At 45.6% G+C, this 21,682-nt stretch overlaps 1 protein-coding gene across 1 annotated transcript in view; it reads left to right on the top strand.

Moving 5' to 3' along the window:
* SLC4A9 (solute carrier family 4 member 9) overlaps positions 1–21,682 on the top strand; it is a 76,714-nt gene that overhangs the window by 54,004 nt on the left and 1,028 nt on the right. The window contains exons 19-21 of the mRNA XM_063130134.1: positions 1,319–1,492; positions 3,864–4,019; positions 20,810–20,904. Of these exons, the coding sequence (XP_062986204.1) occupies positions 1,319–1,492; positions 3,864–4,019; positions 20,810–20,863 (384 nt within the window). The 3' untranslated portion in view covers positions 20,864–20,904. The remainder of the gene's footprint in view (positions 1–1,318; positions 1,493–3,863; positions 4,020–20,809; positions 20,905–21,682) is intronic.

The raw sequence follows: 21,682 nt of genomic DNA, 5'->3' as shown, positions 1-21,682 counted from the left end.
TCTTAGCCACTACACCTATTTTAGAGGTCACAACATTTTAAGAGGGATAAATTAGGCTCTAATGTTTTCTTAACTTAAAAAAAATCAATGTGCATGATAGCTTGTGATAGTTGGTACAGTTTGCCCTGCTCTAGGGCAGGAGTTCCCCCATGGAGTATTGGCTGCATACATACAGGTTCTTGTCACAATCACTCCCTTTGGGTCTCCTTTTTACTTTGTAAACATGCAAAGTTCAAGGCAGACAAGGGAGGCAGATTGATCCCAACCATGGACCCAGTCGGTATATTCCTGCTCACTGGTTCTGTGTTTCCCTGACCCTTCTTGGCCCCACAGCAACCAGCCCAGCACACTGAGCTCCACGCTATTCACCCTTTTCCTTCACCACTGACACCATATATTTCAGTACCTTACCTTAGGTACTTTAGAATCTAATCCAGTTTATGAAACAAAATAACTTTTATTTAACAATAAGAGATCGTTACCTTGTCGTGGTGCTGGAGCTTGAGCACCTCAAGGATGCCATGAGCTAAACCGTGAAGGGACACCCAAGACGGGAAGGTCATGGTAGAGAGGTCAGACTAAATACGATCCCTGGGGAAGGTAATGGCAACCCACCCCAGTATTCTTGCCGTGAAAACTAAATGGATTAGTACAACCAGAGATATGTCGGTATACCATCGGAAGATGGGACCCCCAGGTCGGAAGATGATCAAAATGCTAAGAGGGGCCGACCAAGGGCAAGATGGATGGATGATATTCTGGAGGTGACAGACTTGACCTTGGGGGAGCTAGGGGTGGCGACAGCCAACAGAAAGCTCTGACGTGGGCTGGTCCATGAGTCACGAAGAGTCGGAAGCGACTGAACGAATAAACAAACAAACAAAGTTTCATCCAGTTTCTCAATCTTGTGGTTTCATTAGTTGCAATACTTGTTTGTTACAATACAGTATATCAAGTATCCTTGCCTACTCTACCCATTAGTCAAACCTATCTCCTCCTGTTCCCTCTTTTCCCAAAACAATAAAACATTGATCCTACTCTCTTCTAAACCCTTCAGCAGACAAATCCAGACTATCTCACTCTGTCAACTGTCCATGCACAACTCTCAACTCCTGCTAACTGCCAACTGCCACACACTTTAATCTCACAGCCAATCAGCATCCATTCCAACATTCCATGGACTCACTCCCCCTCCCAACAGCATTAACCACTTACCATCCTTACCATTCAAAGTCCAAGTCACACTTACGGCCTAGATAAATAGCAATAAACAGTAAAACATCACAGTTCATATGTCTCTTGCTTTCACATATCCCAGTTGACAGACAGACTCCAGCTCCTGCTGATGCCTGCCAAACACCAGCCTGACTTCATTTACCTCCGTCATGTTCCACTACGCAAAGTACATCTCTTCACCTTCATTCAAATACTCTGCCTAGCTGTTTTGTGGATTATTAAGTCAACTGCAGCTGCCATTATCTTCCCATTAATGGTAAGTCTCTTTAGAACAATATGAGTTTCTTGTGGTTCATCTATACGTTGTAAACAGAATTAGAAGTCCAGATTCTTCTCCTATGCTCTTCTGCTATGGATTGAAAGTGCAAGCCTTATATTACCCTCTGCAATGAAATTTGAATTTTTCTTTCCCACTGGAACAAAAATGAATTTGCCCCGAACATTCTCTCAAAAATTATCCCCCAGCAAATTTTAATGTCAATTATTTTAGGAATATTTGCCAAACATAATGTTCCGTTATTACGCAGACTAAAATATAATAAATAAATAAATAATTTTTCACCAAATATTTTATAATCAGATGGGTGTCAATATTTTACATCAATAGTTTTGATATCAATATGTCATAATTGAATATTTGATAGCCTCTAATAATTGCCATAGAATGGATTGATTGATTGATTGATTGATTGATAGCATTTATACCTTGACCTTTAGCCAAAAAGGGTTCCAGAGCAGCTTAGAAAATGAGTAGCATTGACAGTCCCTGCCTTCAGGCTTGCAATTTCAATTTAAGACACAAAGCAAGAACTAAGGAATGCAAAAGGAGACAGCGTATTTATAATTAAAAGATGTGAAAAATAATAAGCATTTTTCTGAATCCTAATGAATCTTCAATATTTTTGAAATTTTGCTTTAGTTGTAATTTGAACATCACTGTGCAATCCTTAATTGTTCTTTTCCTGTTTGTTTTTGTCCTCTACACAATATCCTTGGGTCACCTTGTCAAACCCTATGGCATCCAGTACCATCTATATGCCAATGGTACCCAGCTCTATCCCAGATTTCATCACTTTCATTTGGTCCTGCAGCTTCACATGCGTGTCCAATATAGCCACCTGAATGTCTCATCACCATCTCCAATTCAGTCCAAGGGTATGTCTTTGTGGTGCCACCTCTGCCCCACATTCCTTTAAAACCCTGTGGCATCGCAGCTGTGGGGTGGGGACAATTCATCCCCGTGGCAGGAGGGAGCGTGGCCTTTCCGGGCAGCACTGGCACCCATTGATCCCATGGAGTCTCCCCGCCCTCTGCTCAGCCCTCTGGCACATCACCTCAACCTACCAGGAGGCTTGACCTGCCCCAGAACACCCCCAGTTTTGCTGCACAGAGAGGTCAGTACCGAGAGACAGTGCAAAGAAGGTGGTGACCTCTCATTAAAAGGAAAATACACAGTAAGCCGGGGGTGGGGGCAGTTTCCATGCAGTTTCACCGGAAAACCCCATGGTTGGCAGCTGTGTCATATAAATGTTGCAGGGTCACTTCGCAGCCACTACAGGGTATACAGGGCGCATAGGCAGCCCTCAAGACTGAGCTGCTCATCTTTCCTCTCATATTTTTTGCTACTTGGTTACTCTTTTCTGTACTCAGTTATCACAGACATAAAAGTCTTAGCTTTATCTTTGGTTCCTCCCACTCTTTTCCTCCATGCATTCACTCTGTTGCCATGTCATGTTCTCCCTTTAAACGCTACAAAAATCCATCCTTCCTCTCTGTTTCCTTGCTAAAACTGATGTGTGCTCTGATTATCACCTGCTTTGACAATGCACCCTTATCTCTGTCCTCCTGTGGTCTCAATTCTGCCCTCTCATCGATATTCCAAACTCTGCTGCCAGAATCATTCACTTCTCTCATTGCTCTGACCATGTGATTCTCCTCCTCAAATCCCTAACATAGCTTCCTGTCCCTTCCACATCCACCCTAAACCTCAATGGCTAGAAGTCCTGATGGCAAAGTGCAACCTCCAGTATCAGAGGCAGTAAGCCTGTATACACCAGTTGTTGGGGGACATGCGTGGGAGTGTGATGTTACACCATGTCCTGCTTGTGGTTCCCTGGTCAACAGCTGGTTGGCCACTGTGTGGACCATTGGTCTGATCCAGCATGGCTCTTCTTATGTTCCTACGCTTACTTTTAAATTTTCCAAGTCTATTTTTGCCCTAACTTCTTGTTATCTCCCTGTTGTGGCCTTCTCTCCTCTAGCTCTACCACCCTCCTCTACCCAAAGGTTTCATGCTCTCTTAATTGATTCTGTCCATTCTCCCTTGCTGTCCCCTGGGCCTGGAATTCCCTCCCCAAACATCTACATGGTGCCACCTCTCTTCTGTCAAATATCTTAAACAAAGCCTAAATACATGTACTAGTATATGTTAATCCTTTGTTAGCTTTGTCTCTTCCTTCCCTCATTCCCACATTTCTTTTTGCTTTATCCCTGATTGTCAAAGATTCCTTGGGCCAGGGGCCTTTTTCTGTTCCTCTGTAATGTTGTAATTGATAGTGCTATGTATACAATTGTTAATAATAATCACAAGCGTAATAAATTTGTGTGATTATGTTTTGGCTGTTTAGCTGCTGGCTTTAGTGGGTATAAGGAAGGCAATGGAATACATCTTCCACCTATATCACCTGGGCTGGTTGGATGACATTATGCCAGAAAAGGACAGAAAAGAGGAGGAAGAAAAGCTGAAGAGGACGCACAATCAGGATGAGAGTGATGATGAAGATGTGAGCATGATTAAATTCTGGGGAACAGAACAGATTGGGAGGGGGCTGAACCCTGTCTTCCCCCCCAATCTCAGTATGTCAGTGTCAAACAGCAAAGGGGTGTGTGCAGTCAGCTTGTGCACAGTGAAGGGCTAGGTGATGGGTTCAGAACACCTCAGGAATGCCATTTTCTTTTTGAGAGATCCTTCATTATCAAGAGTCCATTTACCTCTATCTACCTCCCCGGCTTTGTTAAACGGACCACTCAGACCCATAATCACTTTGAGCTTGCAAAGTCGCAGCCTGGTCCCTCTCTCTGACCAGTGCTGGCCATTTATAGTTCTGGCCCCAGCTCCTGGGTAGTTCTTACTGGGGGTGTCAGAGAAATCCTCAATGTATTCAAATGAGTTTGGATTTCTATTAGGGCTGTGCACGGACCCCTTGATCCACTCCAAATCCCGATCCGCAACTTTTGGATCGGGTCCGCTCCGCTTTTGGTTGATCCGCCTCCATTCTGATTTGCGGCAGATCCGGATCTGGAGCTCCGCTTTCCCCCCCATAGACTTGTAAAACGCCTATAACTTTTTTAGTTTTCAAGTTAGAAATATGAAAATGGGCACCATGATAGCTTCTAAATAGATCCTTAGGCATGGCCACTTTGAAGGAAATCAGATCATCCCCTGATTTTTGGCGAATTTTTAAAAGATCCCCCCCATTTACAGAAATGCAGTTATCTCCGTTATTTTGTAAGCTACACACATGGAACTGGGCACCAGGATAGCTTATAAATAGATCCTTAGTCATGGCAACTTTGAAAGAAATCTGATCATGCTCTGATTTTTGGTGAATTTTTAAAGTTAAACCTAAATCAGAATCTTCCTCTCAGGTTAACCACTTCAAAAATAAACACAGGGAACTTCAAGATAGAAATATTAAACTGGGTGAGCGTACAGCACATAGCTGGTCATGTGAGAAACAACTCAGACCTTGCGTTGTCACGCTTGGGTTGCAATACTTTTTGAAAACTAAATGTCTTTCATGCCATCCACTCATTTCAAAGTGCTATAACATGTTGGTTTTTCAAGATGCACACACACACACCTCAAACAGATGGTCAATAGACGATCCTTTCAGGCTCCGTCATAGTTCACACACTCCAGGGCATTCCCAGCCAATAATTGTAATAATAATAATAATAGTAATAATGGCGATGATGATGAGCCTACATTGCTGCAGAGGATTCAGTGACCATGGCAGCAGCACATACAAAATGCAGCTGCCTTTTCATCTAATGCTCTGAGTCAAAGCAAGACATGCACAAACCGGCCCTCGAGGCAGGCACAAAGGAGGAGAGGCAGCAGGCTGCTATGCCCCTGAAGCACTGGGAACAAGCATGCCAGAGACTTGCGGGTTGACCCACACAGCCCATCTACATCTCCCAGGCACCAGGAGGGCAGAGAGGCAGGCAAGGGTGGGCAGTAAGCCATAGTTCTTCATCGTGGTCTCTATGCATCACACATATGGGCTCTGCGCCGGCGCGGAGACCTGAACCGGAACCTACTATAGCTTAGGGAAACTTTTTTGGCAGGAACCCCTCCCCCACGCTACTGCACATGTCCCTGGGGTTCCCGCCCTCACCTCAGTTTTTCGTCGTCCGCCATTGTGCTAAGACCTCAAAACCGTTGCCTCTAGCGTTTTCTTCTCTAATAATCCTCTTTCTATTGCTTCTGAATCTTTTCGTGGAAATTCTCTTTCTAAATCTTCTTTCTATTCTCTCTCTCTATAAAAAAAAAAATCAATTATTTTACTTTCTTTTGTATATATATCCCTCTCTTCTCCCTTTCCTCTGAGCGATCTTCAGATCGCAGGCGCCTCAGGCGCATGGCTGTGAAGGCCCCTTTCAGAAAATGCGTCAAATGCGGCGCTAAATTACCACCGAAAGATGGGCACTCTCTTTGTGTGGTGTGTCTCGGAGAAGGTCACAAAGTCCAGCAGTGCCACCACTGCATGGCATTCACGAAGCAAACCCGCAAAAATAGAGCGGATAGACTTCGTTCTGTGCTTTGGGAAAAAGCCCTGAAGGCTACTGAACCCGCGCCTCAAAAGCACATGCAAAAATCCTCCTCGAGGACAATGAGCAGGGACCACAGCCCTGAAATTCAGTCCTTTGTTATAACCGAGGAGATGATGGCGGAAGACAGGGCCATACCCCTGACGCCAGGCCAATCCCTTGCGGTGTCCGCAGCCAAAAAGATTGCCAAAAAGGCTCGGACCCCAAAATTGGCAGAACAAACTAAAAAGAAGAAGAAGAAGAGGAAGGACACTGAAAAAGGCTCCTCCTCTAAGGCCGCGACCGTTACAACGGCATCGCCTAGGCCTCTTACCATGTCGAGACCGACCACGGTACCGACGCAAGCCACGGTACCAGAACAGTTGTCAGTACCGACTCCCATACCGACGGCAAGAAGCTCCATGTCGGAGGGGGAGATCCGCGACTCGACATCGGCCATCTCGGTACCATGTGCTACCTCACAAGAACGAGCAGCTCAACCCATGGTGCCAGTGCCACCTGCATATCGACAGAGGCCTGCACCCTCTCAACCGGACTACGATCGAATTTCCCAGTTTTCGGGATACCACAGACAAGACTTTTATGACTGGGAGTATTACCAACCCCAGGAATACTATCCAAATGAATGCAGACAGGAGGAACGCTATGCTCACCCTCCTCCACCCACCAGAGTCATTCAAGTCTCCTCACCTCGGGCCTCGACATCATCAAGGCGCCGTACTATAACAGAGACTTCGATACCGAGGGTTGCTGCGGCATCTTTGGTACCGCACCACGAACAAGCGTTGCAGCCTGTCCAAGTAGCATTGCAACCTACCGTATCGAACTCACCTGATGACGAGTACAGGTTTGATTCAGATTCGCTGGTGTCGGTCGCACCATCAATGCCGTCACCAGAAGATATAGTAAACACCCATGATCCCGCTTCCCCGTCGGAGGACATGGGTAGTTTTTCAGATCACGTCCTCAGGATGGCGCAGTCGCTATGCCTCGACGTCGACCAACCTGCAGAAGTGGAAGATGACCCAATTTACAAGGTATTGAAGACAGAGGCAAGCTCTATCGTCGCAATTCCTTTTCCTCCAACCTTGAAATGCACAGCACAAATATCTTGAAAAACACTGTGCACTACCCAACAAACTTCCAACAGGTTGGAGGCAATGTATAAGATACAGGAGGCTAACGCGGAGTTCTTATTCCAGCATCCTAAACCAAACTATAATTGTTGAATCTGCTCAAGGAAAATCTCAGAAGATACATTCAGTCCCCGTTGACAGGGAAGGCAGGAAACTAGACTACCTTGGCAGAAGAGTCTATGCTTCCTCCTCACTAGGGATTCGCACCTCGGCTTATGAAGCTACCATGGCGCGATATCAAATTTTTCTGTGGGAGAAAATAGGCACGCTTTGCGACCATCTTCCCGACGACAAACGCGAACTGGCGAGGATTTTTCAATCCGAAGCCACAGCCATAGCGAGGTTACAACTGAATTCCGCAAGACATCAGACAGACTCACATTCGAAGTCTATGATGAGTTCAATAGCACTTCGACGCCATGCGTGGCTACGGTCTGCTAACCTGGCTAATGAAACCAAAACTAGAATAGAGAGCCTGCCCTTCGATGGCGAGGGATTGTTCAACACCAAGACTGATGAGTCCTTGGACTCAATATACAAAGCCCGTACTACGGCTAGGAAAATGGGCTTTTCACAACCGATGCCTCAATATAAGCAAAGGCGCTGGACAAGACAGCCTTACCCACAGTTACAGCAGCGACCCCAATATGACAAGCAACCTGCCAGGCAACAGCAGCTTCAAAGAAAGAGGCCCTACCAAGGCCGCTACCAGCAGAATAGACGTCAGCCTGACTTTACCAAGAGGCAGCACCTTTGACTTCCCTGCCCCAGGCCTACCACCCTTTACCAACCGTCTAGCACCCATCAATGGGAGTCCATAACATCCGACTCCTGGGTGCTCACCATCATCGAGACGGGGTATGCCATCGAATTCGATACCCTTCCTCCCTCTTCGGGGGTGAAAGTAACAGCGCCGTCCCCTCCTCTGCTGCTCGAGGTACAAACCCTACTAGCGAAGGGAGCCATCTCGCCTGTACCCGCAGAGGAGATCAACCAAGGGTTCTTCTCGCGCTACTTCACGGTCCCGAAGAAGGATGGGGGTCTTCGACCGATTATGGACTTAAGGCAGTTGAACAAGTACATCACCCCGAAAAAGTTCCGTATGACAACGGTTGCTTCTATTCTCCAGCTGTTGCATACGGGGGTGTGGTTTGCGGTGGTAGACCTGAAGGATGCGTATTTCCATATTTCCATCAGGAAATTGCATCAAACTTACCTGCGTTTCTCCATCGGCGCCCAGCAGTTCCAGTTTACTGTTCTTCCCTTCGGTCTCGCTACGACACCGAGGGTCTTCACGAAGGTGATGGCTGTTGTATGCGCGCATCTACGTCAAAGAGAGATTCACATTTATCCGTATATAGACGATTGGCTTCTGGTGGCGGAAGACAGCCATACGCTCCAGAAGAACATAGTTACAACCCTCAACCTTCTAGATTCTCTAGGACTGTGGGTCAACGAGGAGAAGTCCATACTGACTCCTCAAAGGACAATAGATTTTATAGGAGTAACTCTATCGTCTCGGGATGGAAGAGCATACCTCCCGATGGCAAGAGCAAGGACTCTTCGAGACCTGATTCTCGATATCGAGACCCAATTAAGGCCCTCGGCATGGACAATCCAAAAATTGTTAGGTTTGATGGCAGCGACCACCGCTGTGATCACCTTCGCGAGGCTGCGAATGAGGGTCCTTCAAGGGTGGTTTTTGAGAACATTTGATATTCGACGCAACGCCCGCAGAACTTACCTCTCGATACTGAGGCAGGTATGGGCATCCTTAAAATGGTGGCTGTCGATGGACAGTTTTCTGGAAGGAGTTCCTTTTCAGCAGAAGGCACCGTCGGTAACGATCACAACCGATGCCTCTCTGACGGGATGGGGAGCTCACTGCAGCTCTTACACCGCCCAAGGTCGATGGCCTCCTCAACAGGAAGAGGAGCATATCAATCATCTGGAACTCCTGGCGGTAGAAAATGCGTTAAAAACCTTTGCTCAGATCATCGAGGGCAAGAATGTCCTGATCGCAACAGACAATACCACAGTAGTCTGCTACATAAACAGACAGGGTGGAATGAGGTCACACCCCTTGACCCGATCTGCACTCAGAATCTGGAACTGGTGCATAAGAAGAGGAACTTACCTGACTGCGATCCATGTAGCAGGCAAGGAGAACATCGTCGCAGACTCCCTCAGCAGGTCCTTCCACGTCGACCACGAATGGGAGCTCGATACCGAAGTGAGAGGCGATCTCTTTCGGTACTGGGGTCGTCCTGCTGTCGATGTTTTTGCCACCACAGAAAACGCAACCTGTATCAGATTCTGCAGCAGAGCAGGAAGAGGAAGGAACTCGCTAGGAGACGCCTTCACAAGAATGTGGACAGGGGACTTGCTCTACATCTTTCCCCCTTTCCCACTCCTGACAAAGGTCGTGGCCAAGATACAGGCAGACAAAGCAGACTGTATTCTAATCGCTCCTTGGTGGCCTCGACAACCGTGGTTCCCTCACGCCCTTCGACTGTCGAGAGGGGACTACATCAAATTACCGTCGATACCGAACCTCCTGTCTCAACACCACGGCAAGGTTTGACACACGGACCTGTCGACGCTCAGCATGACGGCGTGGAGGATAACGGGGCAGCCTTCCATACCGTACAACTGACTGTACAAAACATTTTAACGGCATCACAAAAGCCTTCGACGAGGAAATCTTACGCGGCTAAGTGGCAAAGATTTTCTAAGTTTGCACTAGAAAGGAATCACACTGTAAGGACTTGTCCCATTTTGGTGATTCTTGAATATCTGCTCTCACTGTACCGAGCAGGATTAGGACTTTCTTCGATTAGGGTCCATTTAGCTGCCATCACAGCTTTTCACAAGGGCGTGGAGGGGTTTTCACCTTTCACTCACCCCACCTCGAAGGAATTTCTAAAGGGACTTAAAAATACTATGCCAACAACTAGGAACATCATACCATCGTGGAGCTTGTCAGTCGTGTTACACGCGCTGATAAGAAAGCCGTTCGAGCCCATGGCCACAACCGATTTGAGACTCTTGACCCTCAAGACTGTGTTCCTGGTTGCCATAACTTCGGCAAGGCGCGCTAGTGAGCTCAGAGCTCTAAGGATAGATGCACCTTATACGATTTTTCACAGCGACAGGGTCGTGTTGCGAACAGACCCATCGTTCCTGCCTAAGGTGGTGACTCCTTTTCATCTGGCCCAAGACATTGTCTTACCAGCTTTCTTCCAGAATCCTACGACGTCTGCAGACGCATCTCTGCACATGTTGGACGTTAGGAGGGCTCTCGCTTTTTATAAAGCGAGGACTGATAGTTTCAGGAAGACCAAACAATTGTTTATATGTTACGGTGAGCCTTATAAGGGACTCCCAGTGTCATGTCAGCGGTTGTCACGCTGGATTGTAGAGACAATTGAACTTGCCTACTCTATATCCAAGCTGAAGCTACAGCTCCCTGTGACAGCTCATTCGGCCAGGGCGATGTCAACATCTGTGGCTTTCAACGGGGGTGTTCCACTTCGGGACATTTGCAAGGCTGCAACCTGGTCCACCCCCTCCACATTTGTCAAGCATTACAGCTTAGACACTCGTTCCAGACAGGACTGTTCATTTGGAAGGATGGTGCTCTCGGAAGTCTTGAAATAATACACCAACCCACCTCCAAGGTATGTCAGCTTGCTACTCGCCCATATGTGTGATGCATAGAGACCACGATGAAGAAATGCAGGTTGCTTACCTGTAACTATAGTTCTTCGAGTGGTCATCTATGCATTCACACAACCCACCCACCATCCCCACTTGGTGGTGTGAAACTTACAAATGACACAGTTAAATGTATAAATTGACTTGACTTTATTTAGATTACACTCATGTTTATGGGGGCACAATGTCGGACTCCTGTAAACTGAGGTGAGGGCGGGAACCCCAGGGACATGCGCAGTAGCGTGGGGGAGGGGTTCCCGCCAAAAATGTTTCCCTAAGCTATAGTAGGTTCCGGTTCAGGTCTCCGCGCAGGCGCAGAGCCCATATGTGTGAATGCATAGATGACCACTCGAAGAACTACAGTTACGGGTAAGCAACCTGCATATCTCTGGGAATCTCCCAGCAGATCCCGCTACCCCACAACAATGGCACCCAGGGAGGTAGGAAGGCAAGCATGCAGTAGACATTTCTGCGGGCACAAGTAAGTGAGCCAAGGATTGTTTCCAGGCCATTCAAAGTCCGAAATGCAAAGCGGCCCTGTGAGGAAGGAACAGCACAGAGATATGCCTTTTGCATCCCACAACTAATAGGGGGCTAGCAGGATAAGAGTAAACCTTTGTCTTCCTTGCTTCAGAGTTGATTGACTGCACTGTAAACACAGCCATTATTTAACAACAACAACACTAATATTAATAATAACAATCACAACAACAATAAGAAGTTGAACCACAATAAAAGCCTGCCTGACTTCACTGAAGAGGGAAAGCGAGGACAAGAAAGGAGGGGTGGAATTAAAAGCAGCAGTGTTGCTGCTCGCCAGAAAAACTCAGTGCATCTATTGAGAGCTAGCTAAGAGCTTACAAACTAAACCTGGACCTGCACAGGATCCACACTACTGCTTACAACGTTTTATAATGGTTTTGACAACTGTTCAAGCCCAGGACACATTACATATACAGTTTTCAAAACATTTTTAAAGTGTTGTATCCTGCTTAGTGTAGATCGGGCCCTGGTTAGGGTTCCATAGTCCCATGATGCTGCTGTAGTTATTATTGAAGCAGTTCCTTTGAGTGTTGAAGATGATGTGTTGAAGAGAGACTGAAAGAACTGGGCATGTTTAGCCTGGAGAAGAGAAGATTGAGGGGAGACATGATAGCACTCTTCAAATACTTAAAAGGTTGTCACACAGAGGAGGGCCAGAATCTCTTCTCGATCCTCCCAGAGTGCAGGACATGGAATAACGGGCTCAAGTTAAAAGAAGCCAGATTCCAGCTGGACATCAGGAAAAACTTCCTGACTATTAAAGCACTATGATAATGGAATCAGTTACCTAAGGAGGTTGTGGGCTCTCCCACACTAGAGGCATTCAGGAGGCAGCTGGACAACCATCTGTCAGGGATGCTTTAAGGTGGATTCCTGCATTGAGCAGGAGGTTGGACTCAATGGCCTTGTAGGCCCATTCCAACTCTGCTATTCTATGATTCTATGCAGCCATCTGTGGCTTGGTCAAGAGCATTGACGTTGCTGGATGATCCTCCTGTATAGCATTTCCAGTATTGGAAAGTGCACATGTCCAATGACCTTGAGGACACATTACTAGAACTAGGGATGTGCTCCACTTCTAATCGGACCGGCGAATTAGAAGCAGAGCGGGGTGCTTCGCCTCCCCTTAAGGCGGAGGCGAAGAGGATTGGGGGGCCAGCGGAGCGTGGCGAAGAGGATCAAGGTGAAGGCAGATTCTTCGCCTCGATCCGGAGCTCTGCCGGAAAGGTAAGTGGGGTTTACCTGGCCCTGCCGCTGTCGCTGTCGCCCATGCGGCGACAGCGGCAGGGCCCGGTAAAAAAAACCCTCATCTCCCTTACCTGCCTCCGTCCGCGGTCCCTCAGCTTCTTCAATTGAGCCCGCGGTTCAACCAGGAAGTCTAGGCCGCACTTGCGGCCCAGACTTCCTGGCTGAACCGCGGGCTCAATTGAAAAAGCCAACGGACCGCGGACGGAAGCAGGTAAGGCCCCCCTCCCCCTTGGTCCCTTACCGGGCTCTGCCGCCGTCGCCGCACGGGGGCCGGCGGCGGCAGGGCCCGGTAAACCCCCCACCGCCCTCCTCTCCCTTACGTGCCTCCGTCTGCGGTCTGTCGGCTTCTTCAATTGAGCCCACGGTTCAATCAGGAAGTCTGGGCCGCACTTGTACATTGATGGTGCTATATAAATAAATAATAATAATAATAATAGAATAGCAGAGTTGGAAGGGGCCTACAAGGCCATCGAGTCCAACCCCCTGCTCAATGCAGGAATCCACTGCCACGACACAGGCTCTGAACACTAGACCTCATGGCTGCCACCACTTATTATGGGGTGACACAGGCTCTGAACACCAGACCCGGCCGAGGCTACTCCCTGCTCAAGCCAAGCACCACCGCTTGATACGCCTGAGGCAAGGGATAAAAACCACCTTCCTCCAAACTATGTGGAGAAAGGGGTTAAAATGGAGAATGGATTTTAATATATATAATAATGCGCTGTGAGTTATATCTGCTTAGGTGAATGATTGTCAGAGTGGGTGTTATATGTGTAAACTTAAGATGATAAATGCCAAACAGACACGTGGGCTTTTTGTGGTAGTTTAAAAACAAAACAATCAAAATTTATTTTTAAAAGTTCATAAGCTTTGTTTCAAATAACATTTAAAAACTTTTTTGAAACCTTTCATACAATCCTGTCACTCATTCACATTCGCGCTTTCCTTTTTCTCACACAATCACTCTTGAACTTTTTTTATTATCAGTATTGATTACTATACATCCACTACGTGCACACTACACTCTAAAGACACCACTCACTACACTGACCCTCAAATTTCCCAGAACTTAAGTACCCTAAACACAGAGAGCACTAGACTCTAAGAGTACCTAACAAGTCTCCCTGAAAAGCTTTTCTTGAAAAGATCTCTCAATCCCCTCAGTCATTCCCTTATATATCACTCCTCCCCCCTCCCAAGACATTCTAACTCCGCCCACTCAGGCCAACATTCTAAAATCCACAGACTTACAAACTGCAGACATACATTTGGAATTGACTTGTGGGGTGTAAGGCCACATATTCCCCCTTTTTAAAAAAAAACCCGAGTATGGGGCTGGTTTAATACCTGGACCTGTACATAGGGTTTGGGGAAATAAAATGGTTAAACATTTATATGTACAATTAATAGCAATAATAATATATATACACATACAAACCTTTTGGAACATCAACAAGTTAAATGAACCACATTTTTATTAGTCCACTTTTTGGCTCCAATTTTAAAGTCCAGGAGCATCACAATGTCCCCAACAAAGTCTCACTTTACTGGTGAACTGGACGATTCCTGGCGAGATAGTCCGTCCGCAATGATGTTCTCCCGACCTGCCACATGCTGGATCTCCGCGTTGAAATCTTGGATCCGCCACGACCACTGCTGCAAAAGTTGGTTGTGGCTTTCCATGGGTTGCAGCCACAACAGCGCCCGATGACCTGCTTACCAGATGAACCACCATCTCCACACGCGCGGCTCGACCCAGTCTACAGCCCAAACGATGGCCAGACACTTCTCTTGGACAGCAGAACAGCTTCTCTCTCTCTCTCTCTGAACTTTCTGCTGGAGTAGGCCACGGGATGGATCACATCGTCCCCTGTCTGCCACAGTTCTGCTCTATCTCTGACCTCTGAACTGTCTGAGGCCAGAATAAACTTTTCTTTGACTGCTTCTTCATCACACCAAGTTTTCTGTCTGGTTTGGGCTCCAGCCAAACCTGTGTGTGCCAGCTCTATAACTTCTTTCTTGTCATTGAATTTTTCAACTAGCCCATTTGTTTGGGGGTGGAAAGCAGTGGATGTTATATGTTTGACACCGCAACACTTCCACAAACATCTCATTTCATTAGAGAACAAAACTTAGCTTTGATTACTCCAAATTTTATGGATAAAAACCCAGCAACAAAAGATTTTTAATAGGGCTTCTGCTACTGACAAGGCATCAACATTTTGAAGGGCTTCAGCATTCGGGAACCTTGTGGCAAAGTCTATTATGGTCACTTGAAACTTTTTTCTTTCCTGTGTAGGTCTAGGGAAGGGTCTTACAAGGCTCAGTCCTATCTTTAAAAAGGGTTGGTTGGTAAGTGGTAGGGGATTTAGGGGAGCCTTGACCTTGTCCCTACTTTTCCCCACCCTCTGATAACTCTCACAGGGCTTCCCTAAAAATATTTGGCAAGTAATAATTAGTCATCAACCTTTTCTGGGTTTTACCTATCTCCATGTGGCCTGCCAAAAAGGAGTCGTGAGCTAATTTCAGCAGCTGGTCCCTATATGGTATTGGTACCACAAGCTGCTTTTCAGCCCCCCAACTTCCTTGTTTGTTCTTGGGCAACCACTTTTGGTATAAGAGTCCCTGATCCCAGAAAACCTGTTCTTTCTGAGTGTCACTAAAAGAGGTTTCGTGTGCCTCAGCTTTGGATCTTAAAACCTCCAAGCTGGGATCATTTCCTGTGTGTAAAGCAAACGTGGTATCAGTTTTTGCAACGATGTTTCCTGGCACAGCAGTTCCTTCGGCTGGGTCGCTAGGCAACTGCAGAGGCATGCCCTCAGCATCTCCAGATTCGCTACAGTTGCCTGACAAGCCCTCCACTGCTGCTTGTGAGCGTGTAACAACAAACACTTTTCTACCTTTTAACCCCATGGTATCAGTACCTAGGATTAGAGGTTCTTCCTGACAGGAATTAACACCTAAAATACATTTCCCTGTGACTCCCCTCCATGTAACTTCCATCTCGGCTACAGGAATTTCAATTATGGGCCCTGTCACAGGTTTGATGTTAATTTTTCTGTGACGAACAATCTTCTCACTCATCACAAGATCTGCTCTAATCAGAGATAAACGAGCTCCAGTATCTAGAATAGCTTTATGCTTTCTTCTATTTATTAAAACATCTTCCCACAAAGATTGATCTGATTCTTTCATTTTCCCCCACACTAATGTGTAACACTGGGAACTTTGGGGACGTTTAGCATCTTTATTTATATCCACTCTCCTTACTAAGGTACTTTTCTCTTTCTCTTCTCTCAGCCTGGGACATTATGGTCTAATATGCCCCACCAACCCACAATGATGGCATGTGAGGTCTGTTTTTCCAAACATAGGTTTGGTGGTGTTTCCCGCCTTTTCTGTTGGCAACTGATTTTTATTTACCTCAGCTTTCTTTTTACTTCCATTAGGTTTATACCCTGGTTTAATATTATTTTCTTTAGTAGACTTGCTGGTCATATGATAGCTTCGATTTAAGGAAAATTGATCAGCCAGAGAAGCTGCATCTTGATAAGTTTTTGGGTCTCTATCTCTCACCAGCAATCTTATATCTTGAGGGATTTGAAAAATTAATTGATCTTTAATCATCAGATCAACTAAATCTTGTTTGGTTTTCACCTCAGCGCAGGTGATCCATTTCTCAAAATGATCTGCTAACTTGTGTCCCAACTCCACAAAAGATTTGGATGACACAGCATTAAGGCTTCTAAATTTCTTCCGGAAATATTCAGGCCCATAGCGAAATCTTTTATAAACTGCTGTTTTAAATGAGGCAAAATCTAAAGCTTCCCCCACAGGAAAACTGTTATAAATTTCAGCCAGGTCTCCCTTGATCAAGTTAGGGATAAACTTCATGTAATCTTGTGGCTTTACTTCCCACATCATAGCTGCCTTTTCAAAGGTATTGAAGAAAATTTGGGGATCTTGCCCCTCAACATAAGGGGTAAAGTCTTTAGGAGATAATTTGGGAGGTCTAGCCCCTTCCTCAATTCTCCTCTGATCTTCCTGCTCAAATTTTCTCTTTTCTAAAGCAATTTGTTCTAGCTCCAGCTCTCGATCTTTTTCTCTTAATCTTATTTCTGCCTCACGATCTTTTTCCCTCAGCCTTTCTTGTTGTTCCAACTCAGCTCTCTTCAATTCTCTATCAGCCTCCTGCTGTTTAATCTTTGCTAATTCAAGTTCTTTATCAGCTTTTCGTTGTTCTAATTTCTCCCTTTCTAGCTGAATGTATTGAGGAGACATTTCTACAGGCACTTGCCTCAGAGGATTTACCTCAGTTTCAACTGCAGCATGAACTCTGTAATATTCTATAAGAGCCCATTTCATTTTATCAACTGACTTTCCTTCAGCTGGCAAATTTAAACGTTTACATCTGTCTGACAAGGCATCTTTCTTCAATGCTAAGATATCCATTTTTATCAGACAGAGACTTAACCTTAATAAATAAAATGGTACTGGGAGTTTTCAATTGAGGTCAGGAGGGGTAAACTTGATATTTTATAATATGTATCTCACCACAAACAAAAATATCCTGGCAGAGAATTGTATCAGCGCAACTTCTGACTTAGGTAATATATAACTTTCACAGCTAAGGACCTCCGAGGTGCTTTACAGTAACCACCCTCTGTCCTGTTCACAAATAAAATCCTTTTTGACTTCTGTCACTATAAATGAATAGTCTACTTCGGATCCCGACGCTGCCACCACTTAGTATGCCACGACACAGGCTCTGAACACCAGATCTCATGGCTGCCGCCACTTATTATGGGGCGACACAGGCTCTGAACACCAGACCCGGCCGAGGCTACTCCCTGCTCAAGCCAAGCACCACCGCTTGATACGCCTGAGGCAAGGGATAAAAACCACCTTCCTCCAAACTATGTGGAGAAAGGGGTTAAAATGGAGAATGGATTTTAATATATATAATAATGCGCTGTGAGTTATATCTGCTTAGGTGAATGATTGTCAGAGTGGGTGTTATATGTGTAAACTTAAGATGATAAATGCCAAACAGACATGTGGGCTTTTTGTGGTAGTTTAAAAACAAAACAATCAAAATTTATTTTTAAAAGTTCATAAGCTTTGTTTCAAATAACAACATTTAAAAACTTTTTTGAAACCTTTCATACAATCCTGTCACTCATTCACATTCGCGCTTTCCTTTTTCTCACACAATCACTCTTGAACTTTCTTTATTATCAGTATTGATTACTATACATCCACTATGTGCACACTACACTCTAAAGACACCACTCACTACACTGACCCTCAAATTTCCCAGAACTTAAGTACCCTAAACACAGAGAGCACTACAGACTCTAAGAGTACCTAACAAGTCTCCCTGAAAAGCTTTTCTTGAAAAGATCTCTCAATCCCCTCAGTCATTCCCTTATATATCACTCCTCTCCCTCCCAAGACATTCTAACTCTGCCCACTCAGGCCAACATTCTAAAAACCACAGACTTACAAACTGCAGACATACATTTGGAATTGACTTGTGGGGTGTAACGCCACGTCCACCCTAAAGCATCTGACTGCAAATCCTTCACTGGATGACCATAGTCTCACCTTTCCTAACATTTAACACTTTTCCCCCATCACCTTTCTCATATCCATACGCACACATTCAGCCTACTGTTACCACTGAACAAATGAAGTAGTTGACAAGTATAGAAAAATGTAGTACAACAAACAAGCATTCAGAAAGAGTATAAACTACTATTACCCTGCAAACATTAGCCATGGAACAAAATGGACTAAAGGCTAGCACCTCTTAGTTTGTTTCAACTTCAACCAGACATAACAGTAAAAAACAACCAAGAAAAATACACCTACCTCATTGACATAGCAATATCTTCCGACAAAAATCTTGCAGAAAAGGAAGAGGACAAGAGAGAAAAATATACACCACTGGCTATGGAAGCTAAAGAACTATGGCAACAGGAAAAAGTTACAATTATTCCGTTAGTCACATCAGTCACCAACATTTTTTTTTATTTTTTTACAGAAAATCCTCAGAAATTAGGCCTACCAAAATACATCCATGCCAACATCCAGAAAGCAGTCATACTTAAAATATGTTCAATAGTCAGGAAATTTCTTAATCAGTAAAAGATAGCATGACTTGGCAAAGCTCATCATGTTCATCTAGAAAAACCACCATGAGCAAGAAAAGAGAGATTAATGATGATGATAATGTCAACCCTGTTAATTTTAAAAAATATTTTTAAGAAGGATGAACAATTATCAGCAAATTTTACAAAACATTCGTCATGCCAATTATATCAAACAAATTGGAGAGGAAGGTCTAAGGGTCAAAATGCATTATTTAATTGGAATATCTCCTCCAAATCATCCCCCCAACTCATGCACAGAAAACTACAGCCCTTCCCCACACACACTGCAAACATGCACATGCATCCATTCACTCAAAGCAAGGCATTCCATTCAGACATCATTACATCAATACACTCACTCACTGCCAACGGACACACACACACACTGCTAACACACACACTCAGGATCACCCACACATCCATTCACTCAAACAACTATATATCCCATTCAGACATCAATACACAGACACACACACACTGCCAACACACACACTTAGGATCACCCACACGCACACACACATTTATTCACTCAAACAACCAGGCACCCTATTCACCCATACACTCTCTCTCTCTCTCTCTCTCTCACACACACACACCTTAGTCTTACCTGCTCCTTGCTCTTGCTCTTGCTCTTCTCATTCCTCTTCCCCTTCCTCCTCTTCCTCCTGCTGCTGCATCCCCCAGCCACTCCCCAGGGCCAATCGCACACCAGGCCAGAAGAAGGGGCCCGCCTACATTTCCATCCAGGACTCTTGTTGGTCGCCACTGTGATGACACAGCTGCAACCGAGAGCCCCGGATGGAAGTGTGGGTGGGGCTTAAACCATGTGTTTCCATGTTTCGGAAACACATGGTTTAAGACCCTCCAGGCTTCCATCCAGGCCTCTCCTTCACTGCTGTGATGTCGCCAAGGCTTGGATGGAAGCCTGGAGGACCTTAAATAATGTGTTTCCGAAATGCAGAAACGTGCAGCTTAAGCCCTGCCCAAGCTTCCATCCGGGGCTCTCCTTGGTCGATGTCACAGTGGCAACCAAGGGGAGCCCTGGATGGAAGCATGGGCGGGGCTTAAACCGTGCGTTTCTGCGTTTCGGAAATGCGCAGTTTAAAGACCTCCAGGCTTTCATCTGGGCCTTTCCTTTGCCGCTGTGACATTGACCAGGCCTGGATGGAAGCCTGGAGGGCCTTAAACCAGTTTTTAAAAAAACACGAGGTTTTTCCCGGGGAAAACTGGGATTTCCCCCCGGACACAGTTCCCCCCACCCCTGTGTCTGGACATGTCTGGGTAAAACCAGACGTATGGTCACCCTACTTGAGCACCATCTTTATTTGGTTTCAAAGGAGTGGTTTTGTGTTTGGGAGCTCAGACAGTACCTCTGCCTTTTGGTTAGGTTCTTGGGCAAGCTACATTTCTTTTTGTCTCACCATTTGCCTTCTAGGAAATGAGTGTTTTGTGACCAGCTATGCCCATCATGGCAGCTATTTTATGAATATGCAAGGCCCTATGGAAGCCATTTTGTGACACTTCCCACAACTGAGCTGCGTGTTGTATGCCTGAAAGTTGTTGCACTGAGTAGACATCCTGTCCTGTGCTTTGCAAGTTTGATGGGGAAATGTCCAAATTGGAACAAATAACCCTGCCCACCCCACAGACACTGTCCTTGGCCCTACCCTCTGTGCCCTGCCTACTGCTTGAATTCTACCCCCAAGACCATTCTCAAATTTGAATTCTGCCCGCAGGTTGAAAAAGGTTCCTCACCTTTCCTCTAGCCCATGCCTCCTCTAAGAATTTGACCGTTGATCTCCTTCCCCCATTGCATCTCCTGCCTGGTCACCCTTTGTGAAGTGATATTCCAGGGGCAGGAAAAAGTAAACCAAACACTTTACGACGGTTTGTCTGTTGTTTTATTAACTCCTTCTTTTATCTGTGCTCCTTTTTTAGTCTGAACTTATGTACCAAGAAAAAGGACCAGAAATTAACATCTCTGTAAATTAGAAGGACTGACACTCTTCAGAGGCCAAGGCAAAAGAAGACATGTGTGATACGTAAGGATGCTAAAAAAAGAAACTTCAAGGGTCACTTAGCCCAACTGTGTACACTCAAGAGTACTCACAATATCTTAGTTACGCCTGGGAGAGAAGAATCCATCCTCTTCTGAAAGCCCCAAAGGGAAGTTCTATTCTGTAGCCAACAGCTCTTAACCGTTGTCCTAGTGTTTAATTTTGAACACCCACAAAAAGTGCAAGTGCACATCCCAAGTAGTTGATTGTGACTCAAACATTTACACTTCAGAAAAAGATGCATAATATTGCCCACAAAAGGCTATTGGAGAAAGAAAGAAAGAAAGAAAGAAAGAAAGCGAGCCAGATCTTTTTACTCATTTTTGTCACATCCTAGCATGATCATGAACAGGGTAGGGCTACACAGACTGCGGTGAGCTTGATTCTGAGTAGCTGCAATTTCATTCTATGAGATAAAGTGGAAAACCTCCTTGGGGAGAGGCAAAACCTCCCACCCCCACCCTGCACACACGTAAAAACAGGCTTTAGAGCAGAGAGCAGATTTAGCCCTCATCCCAAGTCTGAGTCTGAGTCTTTACTTTTTCTCATATACAGAAATGCATCCCTCCGTCCACTCCTCTGGAAAAAAGGGTTTGGGGGCAAAATCGCTCCACCCTGGCACTGGATGGCCCAGCCTCCAATGAGAGGGAGTCCAAGGAAGATCCTGCCTTGGGCAGATGTGACTTCCTCTTTCCCTTCCACTGGCAGCTGTTGTTGCTGTTGTGAAAGTGGACTAGGGACCCAAGCAAGTCCA

Source organism: Elgaria multicarinata, chromosome 7 (genome assembly GCF_023053635.1).
Source record: "Elgaria multicarinata webbii isolate HBS135686 ecotype San Diego chromosome 7, rElgMul1.1.pri, whole genome shotgun sequence".
NCBI lineage: Eukaryota > Metazoa > Chordata > Lepidosauria > Squamata > Anguidae > Elgaria > Elgaria multicarinata.
The sequence above is the reverse complement of the archived record's forward strand: the minus strand, read 5'-3'. Positions and strand labels throughout refer to the sequence as shown.